Here is a 20,177-nt window from a genome sequence, read left to right on the forward strand (position 1 = left end):
AGGAATAGTCTAGGTTTCCGTGTAGAGAGAAAAATAGGGAGGAGAAGAAACAGTCTCGATGGCGTCCTAAAATAAGACGAGTCGTGGAATCTCCGGCTGGAAACGCGTAATAGAAGCCGAGAGGCCGGGAGAGTCGGACGTCTCACTCGTCGGCAACAGTGGGCGGAACTGTGATCGCTTAGAGGCCAAAGGACGATTCAATTAGAATCGACCAGAGCAATCCTGTACTCCAACTGGTCCCATTGACCGTCCTCTCTCTATTTCTCTACCCATGTGCCGTGTTACTCCATTTGATCGACCTCTCTTGGCCGCGATTAAAGCACTGGCAGAGATTTGCTACCGGTGAAAAAAACCCTGGCTGGGGATAATGACGAAAATACGCGAAGCTTTGTAACGTTCTTGCTAATGTTCTTTCTCCGTCTTTCTCATATCTAATAGAAAAAGAAAGAAAAAACAACAGAAATAATTGTAAACTCGCCAATATTATAATACAATAACACGATACCGGCGAAGAACCAAAAAATACCGGAAGCTCGATGAATATTTCACGGACGTTAATCGTATTTTCGTAACCAAACGCAAATCCATTGGTAGCCCTCTTTTGTTCGCCGTCGCTTCGGTAAATGTTTCACAACTATTTGACGATTTCATGCCCTTAAACGTTTCGGAGGCTGGCGTCGCGGTGCGTGCCGATTACCCCGTAAAAGCGCGTAAAATCGACGAACCCGCCCCCCGCCCTCCAATGACCGAGCAGTAAAAATCCCCCTAGCGTTTAACGAAACCGGGCCGCCGCGGCTCGTTGCCTCGTGAATAAAAACCAGTCGACGTAAAGGTTTCCAACGGTGGCCACGACACGGCCCCCAGTCCCGTTTTTCTATCGCGCAATCGAAACGCTTATTTCCGGAACGTCTTAGGTCGCTGACAAAATCATGGCTTTCGTTTTATCGCTTCGAACGTATATTCGTTTGCGACCCGACCCGCGACATGGGCGGTTTCCAGAGTGGAATGGTTTATTCGGTGCAAGGGACAGCAACCGAACAGTCATTAACGTTATTATGCGCCGTGCTGTTTGTTCAGGAAGCTTAGGCTTTATATAGACGTGCTAGACTTCGTATAATCTGGTATTAATCGTTTTTCTTCGTTCGAGAGAGTGACGGTTCATTTTTTATCCGAGACGTCTTTCCGTGTCTCGTGGTCGCTTAATCAGAAGTAACTCAAAAGTAATATTTCTTTGAAGTCGAGGCAGTTAACACGTACGTTACTACGGCGAATTGAAGAACGGAGAGATAGAGAAATATTTCCTACGGTATAATTAATAATCTTTAATAACAATATTTTTATTCCAACTATGAGATCTGTTTCTTTCATTTTTCTCATCAGGCACCTCGGTTATATATTCATTCGCTTTGAAATTAAATCTACGCTACTCTTAAATCACATACGTGAAGTTGGTAGGAAATCTATTATTCAAATACAAGTGCTATTAATATCCGATTATGCAACTTTTATCACGTTAAACATCGTGCATTTTTACTCTTCGTTCGCTTACTGTTTCTATTGCGATGCTTGTTTACATTTCTAATTTGTTTGTTTATTTACGTTCCTAATTTGTTTGTTTACATTACCAGCTAGTTTATTTACATTTATCATTTGTTTATTTGCATTTCTATAATCACATAGCAAGCCGAAACCCAATATTAGAAAATGAGTTCAATATTGTAACTGCTCGTATCGAAATATGTATCGTACCCGCTTGTACCAAACAGTTAATAATGTGTACTTTGTATAGAAGATTAATCACGTAGCACAGGTGATAGCGATAACCAAACTTGTTAAGGACAACAGAATTTAAGATGTATCGAAAATAACTCGATCGTCGTTTCTCACGACCGACGAAGCGGATGAAAAAGGGCGATGCCGCTCGATGCATCGGTCACTGTCAAAAAATCACCACCACGATCGCGGAGAACCCCGTGGAAGAATCGCGTCCAGCAGAAAAAGTGGAAGAACGGACACGGTTGCCGAGAATTTCTGCTCGATCGGTTTCACCGTGGCCCGTCCGTCTCCTTACTGGCCGCGGCTGCACGCGTACGGATGGGGTGACATCTCATTAGGGAGACAAATTGCTTCACCTCTCGACTCCCTGTATACCAGCCCCACTTTCTCGCTCCCTTTCTCTCTTTCAGCTGCTATTCAACACAGAGAGAAGAGCTCGACGGTGCTCTCTCTATAAATAGATACTAACCACTTTCCCCTGGCCCCGGTGTGATGCGCGTGGAACGCGTTCAGAATGTGCAGAACGCGTGAGCTCTCACCGGCATTGTCCTATCGGAACCAGCCGATATCTGCTCGCTCCTCGAACGATCACACCGAACGTTCGATTCGTCGTTGCCTGGAAGCAGCGCGCAGTGTATCCAACCGATCAAACGTAAAACCGTACAGAGGGAAAAGGCAAAACAAGGATCGCAAGAAGAATCGCAGAAGAGAGGCAGAGAAGAAAAGAGAAGAACTCGAAGGGGAGATAGAGGTGGCGAAGCGGCTGCGGTCGGTAGCCGGCGGCGGCGTAGAAATGTATTAGGGCTCGCATAGCTAAACTAATTGGTTAAATCTGTTGGGCCGCATAACTGGGAGGCTAATTGGGTGATTTCCTGACAAATTATATCCACCCCGACGACTACGCCTACTCGGTAGCGGGACCGTTTGTCACTTGACACTTTGAAGAGGCAAACGTCCAACGCAACGGGGAGGAGGGCCGAACGAACGCGTCGGGAAACGGGGGCGGGAAGGTAGGAAGAAGAGAAGGAGGTGGTGCGCGGCTAAGACAGAACTGTCCGGGTTTATTCGCACCAGGGCCGACTTGACGCGGACTTATAGACTCGTTCGTTTACATTGCCAGCGCGTGTACAGCGTATTCGCGTTTTTGTCCCGTCCTTTCTCCACCGTTTTCCCTCGATCCGAGCGGCAACGGCGTGCGAAGATCGTCCAACGTCGTCCCGCCCCCGCCATCGCCCGCGCCGCTTTCTGATCTCCAGTGGCGCGAGGAACGGAATTATTTTTACTAACGAGCCGCGATGGGCCGCGGCCGTAAGTTTCGCGCGAAATTGCCACCGACCGCGTCGTTAATACGCGTACAGTCGTTAAGAATTCAGACGTCTCCGGCGTCGCGGCGTTCCGCGCGGCGTCACAGAGACGCGCGGACGAATTGGAAGTTACGAGACGCGTGTAGTGGCCTTTGTGGTGACTCCGCGGACCTTTTTCCGTCACCGACTCTGTCGACTTTCTACGTACCTACGTACGTCCAGATTTTTATTCTCCTTTTTCGTGGATGAATTAAAATCGAATCCGCGAGTCTCGAGATTTCACTAACTGACAGACTGACGTTTAAAAGAGTCGGAAGTCGCCATAGATTTAAGCAAACCCTCGGACGAGTACTATTCGTACTTGCATGATTATTACAGTCTATTCGTTTATCGAATGAGTGATCGTTGGAAGTTTAATGGGTGGTCTAGTTTGTACAACATGTTGTACCGATGATCATAGCTTACGCCATTAAATAATTGCTCGTACCGTCTCGTTATAAACTCAGTATCATTTCCCGCATTCGAAACGCGCCAGGGACTATTTACAAAGCGGGCAACCGCAAAAATAGCTTACACTCCGGCAGACGAATACACTCGCTTATCCGAATACAGTTGCGTATTATATTCCCGCGAATTATCACCATCAAACGTTTTACCCTTTGTGTTCATCCTCTTGTCTCGTTTAATAGCGTTGGTCGTACGTCTTTAAGAAGCGAAATGAACGGTCACGTTTGTTTGATGCGCTAGCGAGCGTTATTCACAATGTACGATCTCGTCGAGACGATCTAAGACGGATCAAGGTGTAATTCGCGGCAGATGGCACATCGCCCGGAAATTCATAGCTGTCGGCCTGTTTAACCACGCACTGTACCACTGCCGTGAAGATCGCGACAGTGTACGCCTCCGGTATCAAGCGGTTTCTCGAGCGAAACGTGCAAAGTGGTCGACTAATCGAGCGCCGTTCGAATTTTGGCGACGATTCGAGGCTAATCGGTCGCATTATCGAACCGATTCGTTACGCGGTCCGATATCTATGCTCGTGACACCTTACGAGCTGACAAAGATTTAACAGATTCTTTGGAATGTCTCATAGCTGTCGATAAATCGCGGTAACGACCGACGTTGGAGATCTGGAAATATCGTCGTATCTCATAGACGATTGAACAGGAAAGGTTGCTGCCTCGATTCGAACAGCGTTTGGGTATAATTCAGTTTATAAAGATTCTTGTTCGATGTTCGGAATTTATGTTGTAGAATAATATAGAATGGTATAAAAATAATATCATTCTTTTCCAAGAGCCTATCTTTCTCGAGAAATTCGCAATTGCACGACTTTTCGGTCACTTTGCGCTCATCCAACTATCGCAGTAGCTACACTCTCATCCCAATCGAAGACGATTAAGAAATCCCGTGCCATGGAATTAGAAAATTCTCTGGGCGAGTTTCACGCGGCTGCCGGTCCATTGGGCGCGAATTAAGGCTCAATCACGAGCGCAAGAACTTCCGCGGGCCGATCTGCGTCGAGCGTCAGCACGCAGATCGTAAAAGACACGCTCCTCGTCCCGTTTAGTCGGGCAAGTGGATCAGATCGCAGTTAGGGAACGCAAAGGAGGGAATCTTTTAATTTGACGCACCATAAAGCACGCCTAGCCGGTTTCCATGGGATCCCCGGCCTCTCGCCGATGGTGTGACAGTTGGTACCTATATTGTATATGATATGGTGCGCGGCCCCCATGGGAGGTCACGGGTGACACCGTAGCGTGTCGTATCGCTGCAATAATAACGCGTAAGCGATACCCGAGCTCCGTTCCCCCGCGTCTAATGCGATATATTATATATGTACTGGCGACCCTTTTACCAGCCGTTCACCATTCGAGTACGAGGCATCGCGTAATCACCTCCTTTGGGCCCTATTCGACGCTTCGCACGCGCGTCCTTTGGAAATCGTCCTCCTCCTGCCTTGACATCGAATTATCCGGAAAGCTGTGTCGTCATTAGGTCCATTATGATCCCCGTTACGGGCATTGTTCCCGTTACGCCGGGTACGCGGCCTCTGGAATATCTTTGGCTAGCCCGAGACTCTGCGGGGAAGCGTAAATTGTCGCAACCTGTCCCGGATACGCTTAATCCCTCCGACTCGATCCGATTGGATTTGCCGAATGGACGTTGATACAGTTTAACGCTTTTGCGGATACTTAGAAGTTTTTCGAGGTATTTAGGAATCGTCCATTTACGGTCGAGCTTTTTGAAGAAGAGGTTTACGAGTCTATCGTGAATGTACATCGTCGCTGAGAGGAATCGTAGCGACTAATCGATTTGATTTGACGATCCAATTTGAATTATCATACGGTGAACGGTATGGTAAGAGACTTTTTTTCTTATCCCAGCGTACCGTGGAAATGGTCATTCGTCTCGTTCGTTGAAACGCGATTAGGAAGTTTTAGAAGGATTCGGAATTTTATTTTCGAGGTGTTGGAACAGAAGAAAAGTATTAACGAATCGATGGAATTTCTGATTCTTGCGGGCATGTTTTCAATTACGTTTCTATCCGCTAATAATGTCAGTCGAATGCGCAGCAATAATCGTTTGAAAACGAGCTTTATTAAACAAAGGGGGGCTTAGTAATTAACATCAATCGATGCTCAATAGTCTATAGAAAATGTTAATTGTGAACCAGTAATCACCAACAATTAACGCTTACGCGATTACGCATTAAAAGTCACCGCATTGTGCCGGCTGATTACGAGCTTGAGCAAAATGATACCGCAAAAGTACCAACACGTCAAAAACTGTAAAAACGGTAAAAACTTTCCACCTTTCTCGCTTCTACCATTTTTCCTCTGCCTCTTTTTTTTTTTTTTTTTAGTTCTTTATTCGAGTTTCTCTTCAAAAGGAACACGGAACGTCAACGGGGAATTATGCTTCTAATTAAGAGGATAATTACCTCGTAGAAGAAGTTCCATCGGAAATAGAGCAGCGGCCTGCGAGTATCTTAACGTAGTTGTCGCTAAGGTTACTGAAGTATAACGATCATACATCATTCTGTTCGCCACGAACCTAATTTCCGCTCGTGTCACGCGTAATTTCATCTACTTTTTCACGACTTCCCCGATCTCTAATTAGGGATAAACGATCAATCACTCGCCTCTGGAATGAATCAAACTGGAACATTCTTAATGAGACATAGATCACGGATCGCGAGGCCGATACAATTCCATTAGTTTTGCTCTTCATTTTCGGCGGATGTTGTTCGATAAAAAATTAAATATTCGTTCCTGTGTAACCGAACTCGATCGTATTTCAAACGCGAAAGGAGCTCGCGCCAATTGGCATTGAGGAACGCTCGGTATTTGCGTTTGAGAAAGCGATCGAATATTCTCGAATTATGCATGAAACGACTATAAGGGTGAATTACGTGGTATTGTAGTCGCAGCTATAAATAAACAAGTAAATAATTCTATTCTGTTTGCCGTGTCGGAAACCCATCGTTATTATAGATGGCGATATAATTCTTCGTACAATATTTCCGCGTGAAACAACTTTAAATACAGAATCGAGCGTTCTTTCCTTTTTTTTTTTTTTTTTTTTTTTTTGATCGAAACAATCTAAAACCCCTAAAAGATATTCCCATACGAAGCCAGGAAATTCTCTTGTCCTCGCGGCAGGAAATCGAATCAATTAACATGCCGGCTAACGAGCTGTCGATCAAGTGGACCAGAGGCTGGTTCACGACCAAGCAAGCCGCTACCCTTCTTATCGAATCAACGGGCACGAACACGAAGCCGAACGCCATTATATCGATACCTGGGGAACGAGTCCGGGTAAACAGACCGCGGATGAACGCGGAGAACCGAGGAATATTCCAGTCATGCGTCACAGGGTTAAGGAGAGGGCGTGCTGGCCGCATTGATTTACGTAGAAGAGGACAGGACGTCGAGAGGGAAGACCTGGAGAGGGCCAAGAGGGGTGGGACACGCGCGAAGAGAGAACGAGAGGAAACAGGCAGAGAGAAAGGGAGTCGCAGAATCCGAAGCCACGTAATCGGAATAGTCGATTCCCAACCCCCTTACCTTACGTTCGTAGGCAGCCTCCGTTTCCCTCTTGCTTCTCCTCCTTCCACGTCAGGATCCATCCTCCGGCTCGGAGTCCTCCCTTCGCCAGGAGGTCGGATGCCTGCCTCCCTTTCTGACACCCCTTGGTCGCGTGGATACGTGGTCGAACCACCGCGAGGATACCGTATAATTATCGGATGCCAGGTAACTCGAACGCTCTCGGCCGGTTTTAATTGGCCAATTATCGTGGCGCGAATAGAAGTGGTGCCGTCGGTCCAGATAGGCGTGAAACTTTTGGGGTGGCCGGCGTACAACGAGCGACAACACAGCGCGACTTTCCTCTCTGACGAGTATCTTTTGGCATCGTTGGCCCTGCTAGGGGCCAGCTCGTAGGGAAGATCGAGGCCAACTCTACGTTTTCGTTCTATCTTTGTGTATACGTGTACGTACGTGTATATGGATGTCCAGGATGAGATAGTGTAGAATGTGTTTGTGCTTGCGTGTGTGTGCGTGTGTGTGTGTATGCATGTGGACGTGAGCGAATCGTGGATCGGGATCAGAATCGGGAGCACGAACGGGCGCAAATTGGTCACGGCTGGTCTGTTCGATCTCCGTTCCAAACTACCCCCCGCCCCTCGACTCTCCTCCAGTTCTACCTTCTATCGTCCCTTCTCTCTTTAGCCTATCGTCTCTTATTCTATATTTACGTCTTTCTCTGGCGGATCGTCGACCGGTATCGTTCGGTCTTTATCCCGGTTCACCCGATGTCTATCGCTCTATCCTTCTCTAGCACCCACACGCCCTATGCCACCCTCTCGCTCCGCTCCTCCTTTTGCCGGTCTAGCCATCTATCTATCAACCTAGCTTGCTCCTCGACTCGTGCACCGTTTCAGAACTATTAGGAACGCTCGCCTAAACCCACATCACTTTGCCAGGTAGGGTAATCCGGCAGTGTGTTCACCTGCGACCTCGCAACCCCTTTCGTCCCCTAACCTATTCGATGGATAACAACCTGTTCTTTTCTATTCCTTCGTACATGATGATCCGATGATAAAACGCGTTTGAAAGTCGCACGTCGACCGTAACACATCTTCCTCTCTCACTTTCCTTGTTTCTCCACCGTGCACAAACACTCTTTGTATTTCTCCATTCGTCAGTATTCCTAAGAAAGCTTTTTGTCAGCGAGATAGTTAAACCGAGTAACGACGAGAGTAGGCACGTGCAGAACGGTGAGCGGCGGCCGCTACTCGGCTACATTGTCGGTGTAAATTTTTAATTAAGCTTTGGTGGCCGGCTGCAAATTGAGCTGCAGCCGGCGCGCCGGCATTCAATGCAGTAAATGCACCGTGCACGCCGTACGTGTCATTTACGAATTAAATTAATTTGTTAGTTCTTATGCGGTGGCCGGGCGAGCCGGGCCGAAATAAATTTACGATAATGCTCATTAGCCGAGCGCGGCGAGCGCCGCGTCGAAAATTAGTCCGGCGGCTGCCAACTACCAGTGCCTGGAAAACCATCGCTCTCGTCGTTCCATCCGTCGATGCGCCAGCGACGCGCCGAAAACGATGCGATTACGCGATTCCCGTTCCGCCAGGAACATCTGTACGGCCGAAGTAAAACTCGACCGATAAAGCGGCCGCGTAGGATTATAAATATTTGATCTGCTTCATTATGCTATCGATTCGCGACGCGGTCGCCGACTCGCGCCCGCCCCCGACCTATTATTACAGCTTATTAACGGTGGATCAGAGGAGCCAGCTTTTCAGCCGCTCTCGTTTCCGCCGCTCAAGGACTCGGGAATATACGTTTCAATCATTTAACTATTTTCCTATAGAGTGAAGTTAGGTTGGGGTTAGATATAGACCGATTTATATCTGTTTGCCATGGAATGATTATATTCGTCTGTCGTCGGTATTTACGGTTAATTAATAAAGCGGATTCAAAGCAAGATATATTTCATCTCACGCATTTGCCAAGGGCGTAAAAATCTGCGGATTTTTAGCACGAGTTCGCGCTTTAGGAATGCTGCTTCGAGACTGTTAAATATCCATTTGCGTTTGATAAATAGGAAAGCTTTCTGAAAAGGATCTGTAATACGAGACACGTCGTCCAGAATCTGTAACGAGCGATCGATATCAGATTCCAGGAATTACGCAATTTTAAGGCAAACAGAACATCCCTCGGGCCAATTAATTGGACCCTTAGCTCCGGAGAAACGTTTGCGTAACCTTTCAGTCGTCGTCGATCAAACTATTAATAGGACGTATCGCGATCGTCTCGCTTGATCGGTCATCGAATGATCCGGTCGATCGTGGACAGAGTTGGAGGAGGGTGGGAGGATGCCACGGGAGCGCGAGTGTCTCTCCAATTTCGTGGAAAGAATCGATCATCGCCGGCAGAGCAGCGGCGTCAATCTCGTCGAACGATTGGGCCCAAGCTAATTCGATGATGATCGGAGGGAAGCTTGCAACATAAACGCGAATCGAACGACAAACAAGGTAGAACAACGCGATGATGCGGCGGATCGAGAGAGAGAAAGGATGAAAAATCGCGACAGAAGAGGAGACAGAGACAGCGTGCGTAGAGGACAAAGGAAGAGAGAGTTGATTGGAGGAGAGGGAGGGCTCGGTATTGCAGGCTCATCCGCCGGTTACGTTCGATTGGCTGGCAGGGCGGTAGGCCAGCAATTACCTAAATGGTCGGGTAAACAATATCCGTGCGCCGAGTTAAGAGCGGCGGCGGTAGCAGCAACAGCACCAGCACCAGCAACAGCACTAGCGGAACACCGTGAACGGGCGACAGTAGCAACGGCAACGGCAGTAGCTGGTTCCTTTATCCGTCGGTCGGTTGGTCGGTCGACCGACCCGTCGACCGGTTGGTCGAGTAGCCAACCGTATAGTATTGGTTCTGGTTTACTCTCGTTTCCACCATGAACCAAACAAAGAACCACGGACGAAGAGACGAAAGAGCGAACGAGAAAGGAACAGAGTCTCCGTTGTATAATATGTACGCGTCCGTGTATACGAGTACGAGTACAGAAGGAGAGAAGAGAGATAGAGTTGGAGATACCCACCATAGCCAGAACGATTATACTCCCGGCACGATTACTGTACACAACGATCCTGGAGGCGCACCACGCGCCCCGCCCCCGCCGGCGAACACACCAAGATCATCGACAAACCCGGCAGCGTTTCACGATCACGAATACCGAGAGCGAGTAAAGCGTGCAACTCCTCCGCACACATTCTCCGGGAAACGTTGAACGATGGCAACGTGCGTGGAGGGAAAAGCGTTCCTCCATCGACAGCGTCGGCGGGCGGCGGCGGCAGCGGCGGCGGTGGCGGCGGCGGTGGTGGTTAAATCAAAGACAAACCACTTTAGCCGGTCGGATCGCGGGACGGGCTGAGAGTGGGGTGAGAGTGGGCTGGATAGACGGTAGGAGAGGGAGGAAAGGTAGACTCTGTGTGTACATACCCGAGTATCTGGCGAAAGCTCGCTCGTGGGGCCGCGAAACGTCTGCACGCGGCTCCGTTTCGTGTTCGTGCCCATCCATTCAGTCCCGATGCCGATGTCTGAGTACGTCTTCGTATTCGTGTACGTTCGCGCGCACGTGAACCAACACACGCACGCGCACACCCACACAACACACACATACGAACCAACACTGATCGCTCGTGGTGCCCACCACGAACAAGGGGTAGCACGTGTGTGCGCGCAACCCCCGCGGAACGCAGACGTGCACGCCCCTCGAACCATACCGGAATACTCTGGTAAGCCAGCAGGGGTTGGACACGCCTATTCGAGGCGGAACAACACCCCACCAGAGGGTTCGTTGCTTTCCGCTGCGACGACGTTCCTACGACGGTTCTTCGCTACTAATAATACGCCGATATACCACCTATTCAGCCACCATGGCTCTACGTGGAAGTCCCGAGAGCAGATTTTACGGGACGCGTGCGGCTTTTGCCTACCAAAGACACTGCTAATCGCGCGACCGACCACGCTGATCGCTTGGACCCCCGGCGCGGCGATACCTCTTTTTTCGCTCCCACACGGTCATCCGTGAACGTCGTTGGTTGTCCCTCGCGGTGCGCGGGCCAGTTCGGTGAACAAACTCGAGGCGTGATACTAACCGGAGCCGTCGGTGTATTTCGTGTAAGTATCGGGAACGGTGTGTAAAACGACAGTTGAGGAATTAGTGATGATCCACCTGGGAAAGTAGAATGTGATATTATCGTCGTCGGTGTAAGTGATGCCTCGAAGAATCAGGATGTTGCACGCTGTTTGAAAGATCGACGCGGATGTGCACGTAAACAAGCACCGGACAAGTGTTTTCTAGCAACGAGACGGAATGGAGGATCGAGAGGTGAGGTAAAGAGGAATAACCGCGAGGGTTATGTGGAGGATGCAGGAAGGCAGGACCGTGTCGCCTTTAGGACCGGTCGTCCTACCGCGGGAGGAAGCGGATATGCGTGCCGGGCTCTCGCTACCGCCTCAAGAAAGGAGGCACGTGTTGCTCCACGTACGCACCAGCGAGCCTTTTGTGCACTACGACAACGTGCGTCAGCAACACTCGCCGTCGACCTCGCCGATCCTGCGATCCGTCGACAAGGATCAGTTCCACGAGATGGACGCGTCATCGGCCAGGGAGAAGAGGATAGACACCGAAGTCGAGGAAGAAGAAGAGCAGGACGAGGAGGAAGAGGAAGACGGGGAACACGAGAGGAACGTTTCCGTCAGGAGAAATATCGTCGAGGACGAAGAAGACGACGAGGAACAAGAGGAAGAGGAAGAGGAAGTGCATCCTGGGAATAGAAACGGAAGCTATCAGGAGGACGAGGAAGTAGAAGTGGACGTTTGTCGAGACGAAGTGGACGAAAGCAACCCCAGTAGCCCGGTAGATTTAACAGCTCCTTCGTCCAGGGGCGGCGGATCCGATCAGTTCCTTAACCCGTTCGCGAATCGAGGCGTGCATCCTTTCTCGTGTGTTCAGACTGGCGGACAAACCACTGGCCACGGGGCTCCTGTGTACATATCCGCGCATGCCGCCGCTGCTTCCACGGTGATGACTGTCTGTACATCCGGAAACGCAGCCCGAACGACGGGCACGTCGACCGGCAGCATCACCACGACTGCCAGCACCGTACAGGCGAACAAACGATGCCTGGCATTCTCCGTAGAGAATATCCTGGACCCGAACAAGTTCACCGGCGGACGCGTCGTTCACAATCGCGTTCAGCACCGACGACATCGGCGGGCCGACAGCGTGCACGAAGGTGATTAATTATCCGCTTTAGGATCTCCATTCGGGCTGGATATTTACATTTTCTTTGACGTTCGTGGATAAAGAATAAGAAAAGCTGTAACATTGTTTTGTCGTTGTGCGATAATCGGTATGCTTGGAAAATATATCGTCGCTGCTAGTACGAAAAATTAAGAGGGAGATTTGATTCGTTTAAATGGAGTTGACGAATATTGGTCGTCACGAATATCGTCTACGCGACAATGACGATACGTCAATCTATCACAGATACAATATACCGTCATCGTCTTCCATAAATTTCGTCTGAAAGATCGTCGCGACCGATTAATTGGAAAGAATCTGTCGCGTTCGAGTGACTCGCCAAGTCTCCTAATCTCCGGTGGCTTTTTCTCCGCGAAGCTGCATGTTTATTGCTTCCTCCTTACTCGAACGGGTCTTCCTCGCCTTGTAACCGTTCGCCAAAACATGGCCCAGCGGGCGCTCTTTTTTCTTCGAGCGACATATGGACCTCGTCTCCCGCGAGATCCCATGATCTTGAAAGTGATTTTTTCGTCTTCGTAAACCGGGTACATCTTTCCTCCTCTTCACCGAACCTCGTGACGCGTGCTGTCTCGCTTCTTCCTCGTTCTAACTTTAGACGCTAGAAGGATAGCTTGTTCTCCATGCGTCTTGCAATTTCGCTCGTTTCAGAGTTATTTGCGTGTACGGGGATTCCGACAAAAGTGATGATGTAGACGCCTTACTGGGAACACGGGAACCAGACCGGTCAAACGTCGCGCAGTTAACGCAGAGGCAACGTTAGGGGAATCTAATGCCATTCTCGCGCGACTCGTTCCGTCGTGATCCGCTTAAACGTGTCTCGCGTAGCCTTGAAACCATTTAATCAGCCACTCGAAGAAAGCAAATTCCATTGTTCGCGTCTAACCTTGATATCGAGCTTAATTCGTCCAAGTTTTGTACCGCCGATCGATTGACAGGTAAAAAATAACCGATATGTTCTTATTTATAATAAACGCGTCTCGCGAAGGCCCGAAACCATTCGATCGGACGTACACCGAAAGTAAACACCATCCTTGACGTCTAACCACGATATCGAACGTAATTGATGGAGATTTTGTATCACTGATCGATTGATACAAGAATAACGATTAGAAAAAATTCTGATTTATAATAGACATGAGTGAAACAAGGACGGTAGAAATTCGCACGTTTATTAAATTCTTTCCCACAACAAGCGATCTAATCCGAGCGGGCATCTGCCGCGGAAAGCTTATCTTCTCTCGATGATCGAATTGAGAGTCCGCGCGCCGAATCCCAATTTCACAGTTGACTTTCGAATTTAATGGAGTCTGGCGGACAGATAAGAGGAAGAATCCCGGGTACCGATAACGCGGTAGGAGAGGACGAAGAGGGTGAAACGACGTAGAAACAGAGGAAAGGAACTCACCGTTGGCTGATGTAGGGGGTTATAGACGCGGGGAGGGGGTTCGCGAGGGCGGGCTGTCGGAGCGTGACAAATTGCTCCGCTAATCTGCGTTAACCAGTCCTTGAACCCCATCATTATCGTCCCTTTATCCCGGTACGGGACACTGGCTGCAAACGAAATCAACCGACGCTGTGGACCGTATACGTCTTCGACCTCCGAAAATCGGAAAAAACGATCCGATGGACGCGAAGGAAAGTCTGTGGATGGACGATGAGAGGAGAGAACGGTATAACGAAAGAGCGAGGCGATTCCTTGGAGGATCGATCGTGGCGATGAAATCGGGATTACACGATTCTCAGGCCATCCATCTTCCAGGGTGGTCAGGCCACCCATTAAAAGTGCATCAGAGCCAGCCGGCCGATCGGTGAAATCCGTTTCGACTGCTGCTAGCGGCGAACGGTGTCCGCCCCCATGGCAAATCCGGCGACGGAATAATATCGTCGGTTGTTATGATAATCGCGCAGCATCGCGGCGTATCGCGTCGCATCGCGCCAAGCCGCCCAGAAAATTGGCTCTTCTGCATCATAATGACTTCTCTCTCTCCCTCGTTCCCTCATCGTCCCCGCGTTTCATCCCGCCACACTACGCCCTGTCCCCCTTTTGCACATGCCACCGATCGTCGTCGGAGAAGTTCTCTCTCTTTCTCTCCCTCTCTCTCTCTCTCTCTCTCTCTATCACCCCTTCGAAAGACTCGGCGATTCGAAGTCTCCTGGATTTTCCGCTAGATTTCTAGAAAAATTGTAATTACCGGCCGCTACCTCGCCGTTAGATACCGTTAAACGCCACTTCTTGTGTTTTTCTTATCGAGACCGGCTAGATGGTATCGTCGCCGCTCGTTAAGAGACCGATTCCACTGTTGTACCGGTCGAGCCATTGTTCCTAGACTGCGGACGCGTCGCATTGTTCCTGCACGGGGAAATAATATGATAATTGCTCGTATTTTCCCGCTACCTCCTCGCGATAAGGATAACGCGTGCGAAATTTGTAGCCACTTCAAAATAAGAAAGTACAAGCTCCTTCGTAATGGTCGGGGAGGGTCGTTGGAAGATAAAATTCAGAGAATCGCTTTTTAGACAATGGAGCGTAATATAGTGGACTTGTTCAACGGGAGATAATTAGACTACAGCTAACGAGAACAATCGTGTCGAGCCTGCTGTTTAGATCGTCGCTAACGAAAGCAATTTCGACCCCCTACAGTATCCATCAACACCACCGAGATATTTCCAACCCCACTGATTTTAGACAAGTGACCATATGTTTCTAACCTCTGGCTTTAGCTTTTACGAAGCCGTATGTACGAAAAACCGAGATGATTATTCAACTCTTACCATCCATAATCTTGGCTGTCGGCTAATAAAACAAACAGCACCGTTCAATCGAATCGATCACGATCAACCGGCTCGTTTATCTTTCCCCGTTGGCTGAGATTCACACCGATCTCAATATCGTCCGTGGCGTCGAGAACGTTTCTAGGCTTCGATCCAAGAGACACGTCTCGCACGCTCTGCCAACGTCATCATCGGCGGCGATCCAAAGGGGAGTGCGCGCGTATTCCCAGATCGCCGCGCTCGTTGTCAAACTCTGTCATTGTGCTTAATGAGGAAAACCGAAATAAGTGTTCCTGACTGTGTTGATGTCCCCTGTGCCCCCTTACGGTGCCCCTGGGGAAGCTACAACCCCCGCGATCGGTTCCCCCGCGTTGGACCCGTGATCATGCTTAATGAAGAAGATCTAAACAAGATAAATGGTTTCGAGCGGTGGTACCACTATAAAAAGTCGATAAACGCGATAAGAGGCGATTCATTATGGATGCGTTCGAACTTAATTGACCGAGACGCTTTATAACGGTATATGTCGGTGTCGCGTACGATCGATTCGACGATCGTCAATTACCAAGATGCATGGAAGATAGGTCGATCGCATGGCTCCGAGTCGCTGAAAAATTCATCGTCTCGCTTTTTCCCCGAATAATCAGAGAGCAAAGTAACCCGCGAACACGAGATCGGTCAGCATGAAAAACGTAGTAGCACCTGGTGGCCGATGAAAAGAGACGATCGAGGAACAATATAAATTACGTGATTCAATTAGACGCAATCAATCGGAGCGTACACACATATAGGAAGAGAGAAGGAGAAAGAGAGAGTTGTAGCCTGTGGCTCACGGTGTGGAGCTGAAAGATACGAGGCCGATGGCGGAAATAGGCAAAGAAAGAGGAAGCAAAGGAGGAAGAGAGAGATGATAGTCGGTCGGCGGCCTGTACGACGGGGCAAGAACGATCGCGCGTTAACGAGATACAAATCCCATTACGGCGTAAACCTTCTCGATCCGTCGCCCCCTACGGACTTGCAACCCCCAGGCACAGTGCTAGGCTACGGGCTATGGGCCACGAGCCACGCCAATTCGGATAAAGTTCCACCGTCTCGCTCTTTTTCCTTTGCTGCTCTCCGTGTATCTTCCTCTCTTCTCTACCGATACACCCTGTGCTGCTCCTGTCCTCTCCGTCCGTCTCTTTCAATCGCGCGCCACTGCCAACCTCTCTCCTTCTCTGTCTCTGGTTTTATCCGGAAACCTACCCCACCCTCCTCCCCCAACCTCCCAGGGGCGCCCCAGCCTCCACGGACCAGAGCCAGGGAATATCTGTCCCCGGGACATCTGCGTGCTGATTGAATCTCCAATCTCCTCTCTCATTGAGCGACCGATTGGCCGCTCTTTCTCTTTCCCTCGTTCCAGGCGGCCGGCTGGTCGGTCGCTTCCTCTCTATGAGTTTCGCGCGTTTCGATCGTTCGTCGGCTAGAGAGATCGGTTGGTCGGTCGGTCGGTTGGTTGGTCGGTTGGTCGGTTGGTCGGTCTGCCAGTTTGCCCTATCGTCGCTGGGATATCTTGCTTGGAATACCTTTTCGCGATTACGGTGTCTCGAGCAAACAGAAATTAAATTAAATGCGGCACGATACGCGGGACCAGCTTTTGCGGCCGCACCGACGACACGCTCGTTAAACTGATTGCCGTGGAACGTAGCACGGCCGCGCGTTTCGAACCCTGTGACTGCGGTTCCGCGATAGCGGTGATGGGATGAAAGGGTTCCTACACGAGGTTGGGACTTCGATTTGGTTATACACTCTTTCGCCTATTTTCCGCTCCGATAAATGGAGATCATCTTTTTTTTTTCACTTTTTCCGTATAATACGGTATCGAATTCGAACGGCGCATCTTCCGCGTCTCGATGTGAGGACAGGGTGTGAAACAACGGCCGGGATCGCGTTACCGCTTTGTCATGGGTAAACCGACACCCGCGGCGCAATTTTATACCCCCCGTGGTATAATCAATTTTCGTCACACAACACCGTATCGCTTTCCTTGCTACGGCAATCTTCCTCCGCGAGACGTTCCCCGCCGCTGATCCTCTGGTGTTATTGCTATTTTCAGATGGTGACTCGCGGGGCGAGTTCGCCTGCGGCAGTGGCCAGGAAGACGAGGAGGGCACACCGGACACGGGAATGGAGGACATGGACGAGGACCCTGACGAAGAGGACGAGGACGAGGACGTGGAGATGAGGGTGACGGATCAGGAATCCTCGAACGCTGGACGGGAGAGTAATACCACCACAACGAGCAACGTTCCATCGTCGAACTGCAAGAAGAGGCAGTCCTCCTCATCCTCGTCGTCGTCCAGCAGCGTGCAAGCGCAGGGTTGCCAAGGTCAAAACCAAACCAGCCAGAATGGAACCAGCGGAAGCGGTGGCACAGGAGGCAAACCTAGAAGAGCCAGGACTGCGTTCACGTACGAACAGCTCGTCGCTCTGGAGAACAAGTTCAAGACCACTAGATACCTGTCTGTCTGCGAACGTCTGAACCTGGCTCTGTCCCTTTCGTTAACGGAGACCCAGGTGAAAATTTGGTTCCAAAATCGGCGAACCAAATGGAAGAAACAGAACCCAGGACTGGACGTGAATAGTCCCACGGTGCCCACCACACCGCCACATCCTCCGCCTTACGCGCCTGCCTTCCTGTTCGCCACGCATCCTCATCAACACCCGCTGCCACACTCGCACACACATCCCCATCCTCACGCCCACGTCCATCATCCGCCGCCCGTGCCACCGCCGCCACCTGGCTATTATCACCCAGCCGCGCCACCTTATCCTCCGACAGGGCCGACGTTCTTCGGTCATCACCTATCCGCCACCACCGCCACGGCGTCCGGTCCTCCACCCACCTCCACGCCATCCTCCACGGGCTTGGCATTGTCGACGCATCCACATCCGCACACGCATCCGCACGCGTAGCGAACTCGACAATCCATCGCGCGGACGTCGTCTTCGTCTTCGTAGTCGTCGAGGTGTGTGCTGGTTGGTTCGACGTTGAGGTCTTGAGAAGTGCAGATTATCGATGAGGAGAAGAGAGAGAATGTGATTGGTATGAAAGAGAGAATATTGTTATATATATATATACGTTTTGAGTATCGATGGCGTTGCGGCGCATTGTGTAGATGGATATTTGGATAAAATAAAGAAGGACGGGGGTGAAGAGACTGCGTTTGGTAGGTGAACGTAAGAAGGTGGGGCATGTAAGATGGTGTATGATAGAGGTTTGCGAGTCGCTTTAATTACGTCGACCAAGTGTCTCCTGCGGATTTTGATTCTAGCTTCGTTATTTGTAGATACGTCTTACGTTATGTCCTGAGTGTCAAATTCGTCGAGATCTGCACGAGACACTGTTATATAAATGTATATACCGTGGCGAGAGAGACCACCAATTCCGTTCTTCAACTCCGGGCAGCACCATCGAGGACTCGAACTAAAGGAAATACGCTCTCTGGCTCGTGAAAGTAAAAGTCCGTAGGTTCGAACTCGGATATTTCGTCCGTAGTTTCCACTTCGTGTCCGTTGATCGTCGCACATGGGACGTTTTCGATAGGGTAATCGGTTTACGCGGGGTGAAGTGCGGAAAACGAGCATATCTCTTGGAGGATATTGTCGGGTCGTTTAAAATTCGTCAGCATGCGAGAGAGAGGGGAATCCGTCGGCCAAGCGGTAAGATAAATACGCGGTGATACGCGGCCGAAGAATAACAGGCGCTCGATTACAGCTCCGCGCGTAAACCGCCCCCCTTCCCACCCCTTTTGGCTCGGGTATAATTAAAAAATTAAACGAACGGAGCAGCGAGCGTCGGCTTATTTCGCATTTCGACGCCGATATTCGCGATGACGTTTGTATACGGGCAACGATGACTGTGAAACATGAGTGTAACCAGAGGAACGAAGACAGAGCGAAAAAACAAATGAAAAAGGGGGGAAACGTGAAATTAAAGAGCTGGAATCAAAGCTGTACTTCTCGTCGAGCGGAAACACGCGAGCCTCGTCGTTTTTTTTTTCGCCACCTTCGTTGTAACATATGTCCGTTGGTCGCAGCAAATGAGAGGCCCGCCTCCCCTTTCCGTTTTAAAAACGAAGTAAACTTCATCAAGGGGTTGCGAAAAAACGAAGAAGAAGATGAAAAGAAAGGAGAAAACGCCGGTAGCTGTAAGGTGTGCGTGAGAGTAAACGGAAGAGAAACGGTTGGCCGGGTGTGTCTGTTGCACGTCGCGAATGGATGAGCGCGAAAGGATTTAGCGAGCAAATTTTTTGTGCTGAACTGCAAAAAACTGAACCACGTCGGAACGCAGTGGAACGTTCCTGTGTAAAATAAAATACCGTACGTTACACTCGTAAGCCTTTGCCAGTAAATACACGCAGATTATCCCATACAGCATACGCGCAGCACCAACGAAAGATCGATCACGTCTGTACTCGATACAGGTGCAACTGCAAATCGAGCATACTTTGTCTATTATGCGTTCCCATTTTCAATGATCCTGTAGAATCATTGTTATCACGAATCCTCTTCTAAGTTTGACTATTATACGCCCTCGATTTCAGTTATTCTATGGAACCATCGTTGTCCGTTGACGTGTACTTTACGTATTGCGTGTTCCAATTTTCCATTACTCTATGCGACTCGTCATTGCAAAATCCTCGAACTCTATATTTCTCTTATTTTTGCTCGACTATGTCCTTCCATCCTCCAACCTCTTGAATAATTTTCCTTCGTGAGAAACTACGTATCCCGAAGGTTTTCATACTTTCGTATAAAACAACTAACATCTCTCGAACCATTCTAAAGTAATTTTTAATCAATTTCGTGGGACTGAAATCCTAATCGTCCCTCGGGTCGGACAGATTCCGTCCGTTTTTTCTCGATCAACCCTCGTTGCGAGGATAATCGTTTAAACGGTGTTACACGTACAGCCAACGTTTTCGT

General features: G+C 49.6%; 1 protein-coding gene across 1 annotated transcript; it reads left to right on the top strand.

Moving 5' to 3' along the window:
• Positions 1 to 9,735: 9,735 nt before the first annotated feature.
• On the top strand, positions 9,736 to 19,661 carry LOC117233938 (homeobox protein Nkx-3.2). Its single transcript, XM_033494677.1, has 2 exons — positions 9,736 to 12,408; positions 17,305 to 19,661. Exons 1-2 carry the CDS (start codon positions 11,529 to 11,531, stop codon positions 18,162 to 18,164), a joined length of 1,740 nt encoding a protein of 579 aa, XP_033350568.1. The 5' UTR covers positions 9,736 to 11,528; the 3' UTR covers positions 18,165 to 19,661.
• The last annotated feature ends 516 nt before the right edge of the window (positions 19,662 to 20,177 follow it).

The sequence above is a fragment of the Bombus vosnesenskii genome, unplaced genomic scaffold (assembly GCF_011952255.1).
Source record: "Bombus vosnesenskii isolate JDL3184/JDL3185 unplaced genomic scaffold, Bvos_JDL3184-5_v1.1 scf7180000013301, whole genome shotgun sequence".
In the NCBI taxonomy this organism is placed as follows: domain Eukaryota; kingdom Metazoa; phylum Arthropoda; class Insecta; order Hymenoptera; family Apidae; genus Bombus; species Bombus vosnesenskii.

Coding starts and splice junctions, on each gene's coding strand:
- LOC117233938 (XM_033494677.1), top strand. CDS start 11,529: ATGTGGAGGATGCAGGAAGGCAGGACCGTGTCGCCTTTAGGACCGGTC. Junction 12,409..17,304: donor GGCCGACAGCGTGCACGAAG/GTGATTAATTAT, acceptor TGCTATTTTCAG/ATGGTGACTCGCGGGGCGAG.